The sequence below is a fragment of the Cupressus sempervirens genome, chromosome 2 (genome assembly GCF_028749045.1).
Source record: "Cupressus sempervirens isolate cs-2001-9-10 chromosome 2, ASM2874904v1, whole genome shotgun sequence".
Taxonomy (NCBI): domain Eukaryota; kingdom Viridiplantae; phylum Streptophyta; class Pinopsida; order Cupressales; family Cupressaceae; genus Cupressus; species Cupressus sempervirens.
The window spans coordinates 237,457,087-237,471,916 of record NC_143119.1 but is presented as its reverse complement, the minus strand read 5'-3'; the positions used below and the strand labels follow the sequence as shown (position 1 = coordinate 237,471,916).

The window sequence follows — 14,830 nt, the reverse complement described above, 5'->3', positions numbered from 1 at the left end:
CATCGTGTCCATCACCGACGCCGAGTTCATATCCCTCATCGAGTTCATATCCGTCACTATCGTGTCCATCACCAACACCAAGTCCATGTCCGTCATCGAGTTCGTGTCCGTCACTGTCATTGTGTCCTTTGTTGTCACCATCGCCATATTTGTCATCGTCATTGTGTCTGTTGTCATCATTGTCGCCTTGTCCATTGCCATGTCTGACACCGCCATCATCATCATGTATGTCATCTTCATTGTGTCTATTGTCGTCACTGCAACCGTGTCTATTGCCAAGTCCATCGTCATGTTCGTCATCGTCGTTGCGTTTGTCAATGTCGTGTCCATCACCGACATCAAGTCTGTATCCATCGTCAAGGGTGTACCCGTTGTTGTAGTTGTATCTGTCGACAATGTCATGGCTGTCTCCGTCATCATTGTGTGTTTGTCACTGAGACATTACTCGCTGTCGAGGCTCTATCCATCATCGAGGCTTCAAACAACGTTCTGCATGCCATTGAGATTTTATCTGTAGCTAAAATTTTGTTTCGCGCTGATGTACTCTCTGTTGAGGTTTTTTCTACCAAGGTTCCCTTTACTGAGGTACTCTTTGCTGAGGCTCCCATCATCGTGACACCCTTCACCGAAGCTCCTATTGCCAAGGTTCTCACAATCGAGCCACCCTTTGTCGACATTTTCACCATTGAAGCTCTCTTCGTCAAGGTTACATCCGTTAAGAATATAATAGTGATTGTTGTGGTTGTATCAGTGGGTAAGTTTGTGCTAGCATTAGCATTTGTGTGCATGACCATACCCAAAGAAATTTTTGAACATAATAATGTGAAAGATTTCATCAATTTGTGTCATTGGGATCCTGGTGAAGGCTATGACAATGTTTATATCAGAGTTGCATAGAAGATGCTTAATGACAATAGGGTGCAAGGGAGGTTTGATGACTATTCACTCATTTTGCCTGCGTGTTTGGTTTGGGATCTTGGTGACTTAGGATACTACAATATTTATATCAGAGTGGCATAGCAAAAGTTTGATAGCAATGTGGTGCTGCAGAGGATTGATGTCATTTCACTTGTCTTGCCTGTGCATTTGATTTGGGACCTTGGAGTTGTTGGTGTTTCGTCAGATGACGGATTGCTTGAGGGCAAGCAATCTTTGGGTAGTGAGGATTTGTCATGTCTCCAAATTTTAATGTAATAATTAAATTAAATTAATTAATTAACTAGTCCCAGAAATTAAATAATATAAGGACCTTTAATTAGTTTAATTAATTAATATGGGGCACAAGTTAATATTTGTATTTGTGGTTTCAATTGATTTAATATATCTTGGACCTATTTTTATTTTAGTTTTCGTTGGTAAGTGTTGTCGCATCTTTGTACATCCTTGGAAAGGTTTTCCTCGACAAGTATTTAAGCATGGCTTGTAGGTATGCAATTTGGATTATTTATTTGTACTGCGAATTTCGGTTGGGATTCTCTGTTGTTCGCCATTTCGGAAGTGAAAGATCTTCCCTATTTGGCTCTCCGGTTTCGGTGGGATTCAACCCTCACCCTATTCCATTTTGCATTACTTGCTCGAATCTGGCACATCCGCGCAACATCTTTGTTATAGATTCATTTATATATATTTATATATCTCTGGATTCCATTGCTTTGGCATTAATTGTTTGGCAAAATACATTTCTGGCATCTTGTTCGTAACTCATTTTGCATACCCTGTGGCATAACATATCGTATGGCCGTCTTTACATTCACCGTACATCTACCCCTTACTATGGTGTGGCCTCCAAAGGCTACCATACGGCCTCCAAGAAGCAACCGTATGACCTCCCCTTACAACCGTACGACCTCCAAGAAACAATGGTACGACTACTAGTAGCTACTGTATGGCTTCTCGAAGCACTGACGGAGAACTACCTGAAGCACTAACTTGAAGCATTGGCCACCCGAAGCACTGAGGAAGAACTACCTGAAGCATTGGCCATTCGGAGCACTGAGGGAGAACCACCTGAAGCGCTGACCTGAAGCACTGGCCACTTGAAACACTGAGGGAGAATTAATTGAAGCACTGGCCACCCGAAGCACTGAGGAAGAACTACCTGAAGCACTGGCCAGCCAAAGCACTGAGGGAGACTATCTAAAGCACTGACCTGAAGCATTCGCTACCCGAAGCACTGAGGGAGAACTACTTGAAGCACTGGCTACCCGAAGCAGTGAGGGATACTACCTGGAGCCCACAACAAGACTACCTGAAGTATAGACTATTAAGATAATATCTTATACTTTCTATAATAGTCAACTACTTGTCTGTAGTCCGTCTTTTAGTCTAGATAGGAATGTTTCCTATCTCGTCTCTTTTTTCTTTAGTCCAGATAGGAATGTTTCCTATCCTGTCTCTAGTTTTGTTTCTAATTCCGTCTTCAGTCTACGTTGTTTCTTTAAGAAACAACGTCCTTGTAATTCTTTATAAGGAACACATTTGTTCCTCTGTTAATCAATGAATCATCCGGAAATCCGTTAATCTGCCAATTCTTGAATCTTGTAACATGGTATCAGAGCTATTACTTAAATTTTTTCGAAAAAATTTATAATTTCTTCGTGAAATTATTTGTTTAAATTTTTTCAAAATTATTTCTGTTGAATTTCTCTAAAATCCGCTTAGGGTTTTCGGCCTAGAGAAATTCCCGAACTCGAGTCTGCCTGTGTTTGTTCAGCACAATCTAGCCCCATTCGTCCATGCACATCGATCCTTGAAGAAAAATCTGCCATTTTTTATCAAGAAATCTGAAGTTTTTTCAAGCCTTTTTCAGCCAGGGCCATTTTTTTTCGAAACCCTAATTTTTGGGGTCGAAAAAATATTTTGTTTGCAAATTCTTGGTGGGTTTTTCGAGAGCTCAACTGGGTTGTCATCCGTTTTTTCTGGGTGCCTCGATTTTCGAGCCAGCGGATCCAAAAGACGACAGCAGATTCTTCTTGGGTTTTTCGAGCTCTCTTCTGGGTCATTCTTTGACAAATATTCTGCTCGAGAATAATTCCAAATTCAATGGTCGCAATTATGGAACCTGGAAGCAGCGCATCATCGCAATCTTCGAATATCGAAACACCGATCAACTTGTTCTGGGTGTTACGCAGAGTCCGACTTCTCCGGGTCTTGATCAAGGCGAAGCTGCATTTTTTGCCTTCTAAATCTGTTTTTGTTTTTATGGGTTTATTGATTTTCTCCTCAAAAATCATTTCAAGTTGTTTGTAATACGCAAGGTTGTGTGAGATTCTGGGTTTGTTGATTTTCTCCTCAAAAATCATTTCAAGTTGTCTATAATACGCAAGGTTGCGTGAGATTCTGGGTTTGTTGATTTTCTCCTCAAAAATCATTTCAAGTTATCTGTAATACGCAAGGTTGTGTGGGATTCTGGGTTTTATCGTTTTTTCCACAAAAACGAAGTTTTGTAATCTATTTTGAGTCATAGCACTTTTCTGGCAAAGCTTCTTGGTTTCAGCATTCTATAGATCCAAGGAGGGTCTCAATTATCTCAGAATGTTCCGACATCCGTACGTTGACCATTAAGGGAGGGTATTAAGATAATAACTTATACTTTCTATAATAGTCAACTACTTGTCTGTAGTCCGTCTTTCAGTCTAGATAGGAATGTTTCCTATCCCGTCTCTTTTTTCTTTAGTCTAGATAGGAATGTTTCCTATCCTGTCTCTAGTTTTGTTTCTAATTCCGTCTTCAGTCTACGTTGTTTCTTTTAGAAATAATGTCCTTGTAATTCTTTATAAGGAACACATTTGTTCCTCTGTTAATCAATGAATCATCCGGAAATCTGTTAATCTGCCAATTCTTGAATCTTGTAACATAGACTTCATAAGGCAACTCTAGAATGAAACATTATTGTGGTATCAGAGCAGAAACCTTTCGAGAGCATCTCTGAAACTTTTGGGAACATTACCGAAACCGTTCGGGAACATTACACTCAAGGAGCTTCCTGTTCACACATTTCCCTAGTCTGGATAGTATCTTGTTTGATCTCTTCTTTGGATCTCCCTACAATATTGTAATAGCCCATAACTTGAACTTATGAGTATTGGTTACTCAAAAGTCAATCATGTGAGCTCCATGCATTTGTAAATCAAATACAATAGGGTGGCAGGAAACCATTCTGATACCACTGTAATAACCCCCTGGTTTATCCAAATAAACAACTTGCAAATGTTTGCGTTTTTACTTGGTCTTGAATGTATTGCAATTTTAATTAATAAGATGAAGAAGTTTCTAGGCAAGGATAATAAATAGGTTTGCAATTTAAATACAATGACTGGCGAAACAATGGCTTCAATATTATTAAATGTCCAGTACATGATCAAAGATGCTTTCTAACATCAATGTTCACATCTCAAAATAATATAGAAGACTTTGGTGAAAATCTGGAAATGGTTATCAACACTCTGGAATTCTTAGACAGCTACAAATGATCCAAGAAATTCCAACACCTAGACTACTGGGTCAACACGTGGTACTGCTGGACTAGATTCAGACTAATATTAAATGCCAAATAAGCTTCTGTATGTAGCCGTCTAACAAAGAACTCCTTTCCTTACAACTTAGGTTGAGACACTGGACTGAAGCTGCAATTTGATGCTTGAAATGAAGTATAAGTGGAAGCCAATGATGAATGCTTGTGTCTCAATTAACAAATATTTAGAAAACTTCAAACCCTTGACATATTTCTCCAAATGAAGCACAAATAGAACTCTTGAATGTTGTCCTCCAAAACAATAATTTAGTTGATCTTTCACAACCTCAAGAGTCAAAACTGTAAATGTTTTATAGCTGTAGGAGAAATCAATTCTACCTGCGATGAATTGGCTAAGAAACCTTCTTCAACTTCCACGTCATCTTTCTCTCTGGCCTCAGCATATTATTCCTGGCTTAAATGATTTGAATGCATTTGAAGTTGAATTTTTCGCTATTCTTTGCTGTCACCATCCATGTCACTCTGGAAGGAAATCCAAGCGCTATCAGTTATTAATTGTGTAAGGTATACATTGGTTTGGGTAACTAGTCGATTATGTAGTGATTGCATGAGGAATATTAAATGCAATAGTAATTGCCGTGGATGGCTTATGTAGCATCAGGTTATATTTTGCAGAGCGTGCCTATGCTGCCATCTGTTCACAAGTTATTCTCAGAGATTATTTTGGGTGTACTGATTTTTTGTATTTGGTATTGATAAGATACAATAAGGTGCTCTGTGTACTGTTGATGTTAAGAAGATCATTCGTCGACAGTATACTTATGATGGTTGTTGAGAGTCAACAATCTTTGAAAAAGATTATTAATCTGATTAAGATTTTAAACTTTTTATTCAGATTTTGAGTGTTCAATAAAGAATCGATTTCTTGTGTGACAAGGTTTTTCTCTCAAATAGGAGGTTTTTCCCATGGTGAACTTATGTGTCTTTTTGTTCTTTTGTTTTGAGCTTCTGTTCATTGACTATTTATGTATTCTGATTTGAAAATTAATATGGTATCAAAGTAGGTCTAAGAGCCAGATTAGGACAATTGGGTTGTAGAAGAATTGTGATGTCTAATGGGTGTTGAATTTGTTGTTTGGTGAATTATTGAATACCGATAAATCCTTACTAATTGCATGCTGATGGGAATTTAAAAGATCATGATGTCCAAAGCTTCCAAAGCTTTCATTTTTGACATCAATTGGGAAGATGCTCATCTATGCTTACATGTTTGGCACCCACACCTGTGAGGATAGGAGATGTGCTGGTGTTTAGTTTTCTTTCATTCTTTGCCTGCACTACAATTGTGTGATGGTGTTGTTGGCATAACTGATGATGTGATGACGATGTGAAGAGTGATGATTTGATTGCATGATATTAGTTATTGTGTTGTCATTGATGTCAACTATTTACCTAGTGTTCCTAGTATGTCTCTGAGAATCATTATGGGGAATTGATTGTTGCAGTTAAGGATTAGTGAGTGTGATCATCAAGAAAGCATTGGGGCTGTCTCTTGAGATGCATTTGTTGATTGCCGCTGTTGAAGAAAAGAGCAAGATGATCGGTGATGCCATGGTGCAACTGCTAGAACAATTAGTGACCAATGATTCGTGATTTGATTGGTTTATCAAATCCATGATGAATGGAGCGAAGAGATTGTAGGATGATGTTCACGAGACATTGAAACCAATATAGTTATGATAGCAACTCATGAGCATTACAGGTAAAGCATCTGCAAGATGGAAGGTGACATGTGAAACAGTTTCAGATTGGATAGGTAACCGGTGATGCTGTAACAGACAGGTGAAGTTGTGACAGACAAATTAAAGAAGAATGAGTTCTTGAGTGACAATCGATTAACTACTCATCAGTGGTAGGTGCTAAGATTGTGTTGAATCTAGATGAGTCGAGGTGATGATCTGGCATTACGATGATCGAGATCGGTATGTGTAGAAGATTCTAGAGGAAGCTCATGACAAGTCAAATTTTGTTTGACCTTTGGCACATAATTCTTGGAATTAATTGGTGTAGTTGTGGAAAGTGTTTTGTAACGTTCGACATTGTCTTATGGCAGTTGGATCTGATTGGGATATTTGAATTTCCCAACGGTAATATGTTTAGGGTTTGGCTAAGTCGGTGGAAGAGGCAAACTAGTATAAAGAGCTGAAAGAAGGACAGGTCTGATTTTGTTGATTGTGGTCTAGTTTGTGTAGGTGAAGAAGTGGAAGGTGCAGTCCAGCCAGGAAGGTGAATCTGATCAAGCAGAGGTAGTGTTGTTTCACAGATCAGTCTCTCTATTGTTTTGTAACAATTGCAACAGATGAAAGCCTTTAACTGGGTGGAGCCTAACAGGTCCTTATTGTAAATCCATCAACAAAGTGACACTTTGGCTAGTGTTCAAAGTCCTTTAATAAGGCTACTCCTAACATGGTAAAGATTCTAAGAGGGATAGAGGTAAATTCCCTAACAATGTGGCACCTAATAGTGTCTTTGTAACTCCTAATAGGGTGTACTTCAGAAGTCTACAAATTATTTGTGGGTACTAATCCCACCGTGGTTCTGATCCAAGTTGGGTTTCTGCATAACAGAAATATCTGTGTTGAATGTGTGGATAATTTCATGTGATGGATGCTTTTATTTGTTGTATTTAAGCTGCCTATTAGTTAGAAGTTAAAGAGGTTGAAAAAATAGTTTGTTTGGCTAATTACTGATTCACCTCCCCTCTCAGTAATCTAATCACTTAGTATCAACATGCATAAGAGCTATTGGTGGATTGTGAGGAAATCTAGGCAATAAAGAGATAAGTATTTTATGATTATATCTTTGATTATTTATCATGAATTCTATGTAGTTAATAATATTGGATGCAGTGAATCATGCATGTTTTAGCATTTGTTTGTATGGCTCTCTTCAAGATAGTTTGATTCTATGGACTATTATTAATCTATCTAAAATGCTTCTAGGACGAATCAAGAAGCAACAGGATGATGAGAGATTGCATAAGGTCGAATTCAAGGAAGAACTTTATGCATTTTGTAAGAAAGTCATTCAAGATGAAGAAATGAACAAATACATAGACTCTGGATGTTGATATGAGATTGAGTTGATGGCACATAACTCCATTGAAGAGGGAGAATGACTTGATGTTTGTTCACTGCAACCTTTGTGTCAAGCTGAAGAAATCTCAAGTTAGGGGTTTTAATAACTTGCACTCAATTGAAGTTGTATTCATTGTGTTTTTCACTCGTAAGAAAAGACTAACATCTACATGGAGAAAAATAGGAATTATTGAGGATGACTCCCCAATTGACTTTCATGAGATGGATCAAGAGTCTATGTGGATTACTATGCTTCAAAGTGATGATGTTGATGTTGATGGATATGTTATTCAGCTTGAAGTTTTGGAAGTCATTGGAATGACCAGGTTTTTGAGTAGTGTTTTTGAAGGACTTAGGTCGGGGGCTTTCCAAGGAGAAGTATCATCAGGGTTTCTTACCCCCTAGTATGTCATTGGCTACATTTGAATTTTTGGAACTTTGTACTTAGTTTATAGGTTGACTTTGTACAAATTCACAAACCATATTGTAATTGACATTTTAACTTCAATCTCCGTCTAGTTATTTTGTGCAAATTCTAACTAATATGTTATCTATGATGTAATTAGTGATATGAGTGTAACTAATAAAAATCTACTTTTTACAATTTATTGGTTGGTCTTTGTATTTTTATTTGCTCTCAATATATTTATGATGCGGAAATGCCTTTTAATATATAAAAAAGTAAAAGTTGCCTATTTTTTGTCAATCTTTACGTTTTTTTGTAGATCCAAAATTCTCTAGATTTTTTTTCAAAAATTCCTACTCATTTGGTTTACCAATTTTTTCCCCAAACAATTAATGCTTCTATGGTATAAACAAGAGACTTAAGCTAAAAGTAGAGCAACACTTCTTTGTGAAATAAATGGGACTATCAAGTAAATAAATGTTTATGTTTATTTTGGGTTTGTCGATGAGTTACTACCATGGGGGTAGCGCCCATTTCATTATTATGCAAAAATTACATGAGATGTGCCACATAGTTCGAGAAAAGGCACACAACAACACAAACATAGCAAGAGAAAATATGAAAAAGTCACCAAGAGACTCCCTGGAATCATCTTGGAATGAAGGGACCAGCTAGATCAAGACAAATGTAAACACAAAACCAACCTAGTTATCGCGTGATGTAGAACAAATATTATGCACAGACAAACACCACCTTGGACAAGAAAAGCATGGGGCAAAGTGGAGACAAAGAAACATCACAAAGCACTGAAGCAAGTAATTAGGATCGAAAGCATAAATTTGTGAATGAAAGTCAGAATGGGATTGAGATGATCAATTCAAACAGCCTAATTAACACAATGTTCATTGTTTGAACCAAAAAGTATGGGGTGCGAGAGATCATGATTGCCCTTAGAGAAGAATAATAAAGATTATGGAAGCACCCACGAAAGGATTCAATCAAAGCCAATCTTGGAAATTCCACGACATTGCATACAGAAGGTGCCAATATCAGTCAATGCTAAATTGGATTCTGAAAGTCGTCCAATCTCTGTTCAATTAGATGCTTGATCAAGCGTATTTGGTTAGGGGCAATTAAACCCCTTATGCTCAATACTGAAATCAAGAATTCCCTCCAAGGGAGGCTGCTCCCTTGGAACGAGTTAGGCAAGTTCTAATTAAAGTCTGATCCAACGCCTTAGCATCTTCCTGTCGCTTTTGCCTGTTAGATTTACGCCCAATTTTCTTTCTAGTAGGGGGTGAATTAAACGTCAGTAACAGATTGTGATATTGTCCTTGGTTCGATGATGTCTAATTCATCGAAGTCTTGTTTTAAATACTCCACATCACTTGAGAGAGGAGAGTCAGTGTCATCCAAGGTGTTGTAAATGATCATGGTATTTGCTGGTTCAACAATCAGAAGGGGAGGTGCTTCTCCTTCCTCAATGGTATTGGCATCATTGCCCAAATTCCCTCTTTCCTGAGTGGTAGTGGCCATAATACCCACCATCCCTCTTTCCTGAGTGGTAGTGGCCATAATACCCACCATCCCTCTGTCCCTAGTGGGATCGACTGTGATGCTTTCAATCCCTTCATCGTAGCATGTCTGATTCATTTTCAATATCCACCATTGAGCTCGAGGTTTTGGAAATGAGGGGGCATTGTATTTGTGGCTTCTGCAATGGAGGCAAAAAATTGTTCTTTGTTCAATTTCAACCAGTTGTCTCCATGATTTGACCCCGATCGAAAGGTGAAGCTCCTTCGGGACTTGTTGGATAACGATGATTTTTATGTGGGCAAAGAGAAAGGAATCGTCACCTCTCAAATCTACATCAGGGGTTTGCCCAATTGAACTTCCAATCTTTCCAAGGACATTAACAAATCAATACTCTAGAGGAAGATTATACAATCCAAGCCAAATGGGATCATCAACAGGATCTATATTTCTAGGGTTAAAATTAGCCGTCCATTTAGGGATGAAGACAAATAGATCTTTAAACATCCAAGGGTCTTCCTATAGAAAACTTTCCCTGACATTTTTGTTGTGGAGATTAACCATGAATAAGTGCTTAGGGAGAAAGAAAACCTTTGTTTAATTAATGCCCCACTTGGATTAAATCCATATTCTAATTTCAGCCCTAGTTTGCACTTTGCAATTATTCTCCCAATAATTGCATTTGTTCTAGGATTTTGATGCCAATATCAACAAGCTTCGCAAAGTTGACAAGAGTATTTGAGTTCCATATTTTGGTTCCCTACGCTGGTGCGAAATTTTGGAGATGAACCATCTCCAAAGTAATATGTTCTTTTTGGTTTTATTATGTTTAGTATAAACTTTTAATTGAGTTGTATCATGCATAATTATTCTTTTATAATTATTCAAAACAGTGATACATTCCAAACTTTTTTTTGATATTCATAGGTATATTCAAAGTAATCATTTACATGGGAAGCTACCTCAAATATATGAACACTTTCATGGATTGGAACATTTGTAAGTTTGTATTCTTTTCAATTCCATACTCCATATTTAAATTTTCTAGTTTGAAAAATATCACCAAATAAACATGCCATTTAATTTGTTTTTCTTGTTTTGCAGTGTAGCAAGTAGTAACAACTTCAGTGGTAAAATACCAGATTTCATTGGGAAGTGGACAAACCTTACAATCTTGTGAGAATCTTTATATTATGGGTTGAAAATTGATTCTTTTTTTTTTTAAGAATCCATGACACCTTTGCTATAATATACAAATTTAAAAATATATAAATAAAGTAAACTTTTACTATTCATTATAGGGAACTTGAAGCTACTTCTTTAGAAGGTCCAATTCCATCAACCTTTTCGAATTTGATTCAACTAGAAGACTTGTAAGTATTGTTTTCTCCATCATCATATTTCGTTTCTTCATTTATCATTTTTTGCATTTAGTGCTTGAAATGCAATAATTCAAAGCATTGTTCATTCCTTTAATTTTAGTAGTGTTGCTTCAACTACATAACATTCCAATGTGTTTAATTAATTGTTAGGTGGTATAGTTATGCAAATATACGTACTTAATGTAGTTGATATTGATTGGTCTTATATACTTATGTATATATATGCAGAAGAATATCTTATTTGGTTGGAGATGGATCGAATATGTCATTTATGCAGAATTTAACAAAACTAAGAACAATGTAAGTGTGTTAATACAGATTTAATACATCTTTAAATGCATAATCAAATCTACACAAAACATTTTAAGTTCAAATGTTTTAACATAAGTGCAAACATTATCTTTTATACGCTTGTGGTTAAGCTTTTTCTTTGCAGAGTGCTAAGAAACGCCTTAATTTATGGAGAAATTCCCATGTATCTTGGAGATTCCATCAAACCAAAGATATTGTGAGTTATTACATTACATTATTTTACATTGATATAAATTATTTTTAGTTAGAATATATAATGTTGAAATTGTGTAACTATAGATCCTTGATTGTTCAAAATTAATAACATGAAAAGAATGATATAGGAGCATATACAATGTAGAGAATACATTGTAACTACATTCCTTCCACAATCATGAAAAGCTCCTACATCATATTACCAAGGTCTCCCTAACAAAGCATGACAAAACCTCATGTTAACCACATCACATAACACCTCATCCCTGTAAGGTCTAGTGTTGACCTTAACCAACACTGTTCTTTAAATTCTACTATATAATCATCTTGAAGCCAATTTATCCTGTATGAACAATGGGTGTTTAAGTCTCCTCAATCCCAGCTTTTGTGCCATCTCCTCTAATACAAGGTTATCAATATTACCGCCCTCCATTTTCACCTTACAACATTTGCTTCTTGATTTGCAAATATTTCAGAACAATTATCTTCTTTGGACATGCTTAAATTCCTTCTTGCTTATCATAACTCTCTGAAACATCAGAGATTCTTACATCTTAGGTGCAGCCATACCTTCAACAGTTTCATCTTCATCTTGTTCCTCATGTGCTGCTAGAATTTGTTTGCCCATGCCTATGCGAGAACCCTCCGAACATTGGAAAGCTCTATGTCCAACATTCACACACTTGAATCAAGTACCTTTGAACTCTCTGTTGCCATCTCCTCTCCTAAGAATCTGCTAATCAAGTTCTTCTTCAAACACTAACCCCTCTTTGCTTTTATCAACAACTTGCTTATCCCTTCCCCTAGGGTTACTTTGTTTCCTTTTTAGCTTATCTTTTTCCTTGAGGGCATACTGATAAGCATCTTCAATTGCATTAATCCTTAACATACTTAACTCATCTTGAATGTTAAGTCTCAAACTATTAATATGCCTAGCTACGTTCTCTTTAGATGACTCCCAGTGTCCAGATCTGATTGTCATCTTGTCGAACTCTTCACTGTACTCTTTTACACTTAAATCTCTTTGTTTCCAATTCTGCAGCTTCTTGAACAATTCCAATTCGTAATTCTCTTGTATGAACTTGGCCTTAAGTCTAGAAACCGTAACTCCCCATCTAGTGATCTTAGGTTCACCATTATCCTCTCTATCTTTCGGTAACTCTTTCCACCATAAGGCAGCATGACCTTTCAAGTTAGTTTGTGCTAACCTAACCCTTTGTGGATCCTTAACATGTTCATGCTCAAAGTAATCTTCTAGATCATTAATCTAATCTATCAATCTTTAGGATGTAAAGAACCATAAAGGTTAGAAACATCCATTCTATGACTCTTACCCATTTGTGCAGTAACTCTAAACAATCTTCTTCAACAAGGATCTAAACTTCCACATTTTCAAGATCTTCAACAACTTCCTCATCATCTTCTATCTTAGGATTCTTTTAGCAAGTGATCATTGGATGAAGGCATAGATGTTTTCATTGATGGCAACATTGTTTGTTGGTAAGATCGCTTGGTCAGTCAATTAGTTTTGTTGGAGGTTAATCATGAAATATGCCTTTGTACAGAGCAGGAAACTAGGAAAAGACGAATAATTTTGATCAGCAAGCACAAGATATGTATTAGACATGGCTACAATTTTGGATATGCATAATAAAAGTGTATACATGCTTTAGGTATGGTCACCTGTGATAATATGTTGATTTACATATGTTTTGGTTGAGTGAAATGAAACTGGTAGAGTATAGTAGTTATCCAGGATAGTTTTGGTGATCTAGCAACCTAGCAAATTGAATTGTTAGATCAATTCAATTTCTTGGCATTGTAGGGAGGATATCCTAGATGTTAACCCTTGGATAGCACAATGTTATATTGCGTATTGAAGTTTGTGCTACACATTTTCTGAAAGGTTTTTGCTAGCCGTCTGAATAAAAATCTTGAAGCGTATAAATGAAAAGTTTGTTTGACATGGGAGCATGGACTATCATGCTATGATGACGTAATTTTTAATATGTTCGATCCTTGATGCTGGAACTAATCAGATGTGAGCTTCATTGTAGACTAATCAGGCATTGTGATGTTAGTATCGTAAGAATTTGCCTTAGGGAAAAATGACAACAAGATCAAGAAGCTCAAGAACAAAGCACAATATGGACCAAATGATGTATGATCATAATAACAATATGAGAATGAATCAATGTACATGTACACTAGAAGTGCTTGTATATAAAGGCCTTTAGAATGACTAGGAGTTAGCAAAATGATAAGCCTCACAACTAAGCACATGTCCACCAAGAGTGGATTATCCTCCATTGAGTACAAAAGTTTGTGCGATGATGAGAGGATAAGCTGACATAGGTGTATCACATAAAAAGATGTTGTAAACACCATGTGCTTAATTAGAGTGCGAACAACTATGTTGTCTACATGATAACTTAGTTGAATATGCAAACTCCTGTGTTGTCAACAAGACAACTCATATGAGTACGCATACTCCTAGGTGTCTATATGATAAATAATAAAATAATGCATTTAACCTAAGTAAACTTAAGTAAAGTGTAATAATAATTAATTATTTACACTAACACCCCCCCTTAAGTGCAACTTAGGGGAATGCACTTAAGCTCACAAAAGCTATGATGGGTCTTGGCTACTAGGCCATGTTAGGTACCCATGTAGAAATGCAATGCTCTACATACAAAGCTATGCAATGCAATGCAATCTCTTTGAAAACGGAGAAAGAGAGAAAACCTCATGGGAAAAACCCTCCCCCAAAAAGAGATATAAGAACAATAAAGAAGAGAAGAGTCATGTGACCCCCCTGGTGAAAAATCCCACACCCCCAAGAGATCTCGCAAATGAAGATACTTGACCTCAGTGAAGGGTTGGTGAAGATGTTGACAATCTGCTGCTCTGTAGGACAATACTGCAATGCAATGACATGCTCATGAATCAACTCTCTGATGTAGTGCATATGAACCTCAATGTGTTTTATCCGTTGATGTTGGACTGGATGTTTTGAGATTTCAATAGCACTCTGATTATCACAATGTATGACAATGGGTCTAGGTGTGTCAAAACCAAACTCCTTCAAAATCTGCTATAACCAAATAGCCTCTGTAGCTGCATTCACAGCTCCTCAATACTCAGCCTCAGTCGATGAAAGGGCTATAGTGTTCTGCTTTTTACTTTGCCAACAAATTGGGCCAAAGCTTTATGAGGATTTCTATTCTGGATGTAGTTAGCACAATTCATTGCTTCAGCCCAAAAGACTTGATCAAGAGACTTATGTAGTAGCATGCAAGTGGTCATCTCCTTGAGGGTTCTGTTCTTCCTTTTGACAACACCATTCTGCTATGGCATGTATGGTATTGAATGCTGAAGGTCAATTTAC

General features: G+C 36.9%; 1 protein-coding gene across 4 annotated transcripts in view; it reads left to right on the top strand.

The window, feature by feature from the left end:
• LOC149571915 (putative LRR receptor-like serine/threonine-protein kinase At1g53440) overlaps positions 1–14,830 on the top strand; it is a 262,162-nt gene that overhangs the window by 30,493 nt on the left and 216,839 nt on the right. For all 4 annotated transcript variants that reach the window (XR_016359885.1, XM_089813318.1, XM_089813317.1 and 1 more), the window contains 5 exons: positions 10,478–10,549; positions 10,655–10,726; positions 10,852–10,923; positions 11,161–11,232; positions 11,369–11,440. Coding sequence is in view for 3 of the 4 variants with exons in the window: in XM_089813318.1 (XP_089669444.1) it covers positions 10,478–10,549; positions 10,655–10,726; positions 10,852–10,923; positions 11,161–11,232; positions 11,369–11,440 (360 nt within the window). In the remaining variant the exon portion in view is untranslated. The remainder of the gene's footprint in view (positions 1–10,477; positions 10,550–10,654; positions 10,727–10,851; positions 10,924–11,160; positions 11,233–11,368; positions 11,441–14,830) is intronic.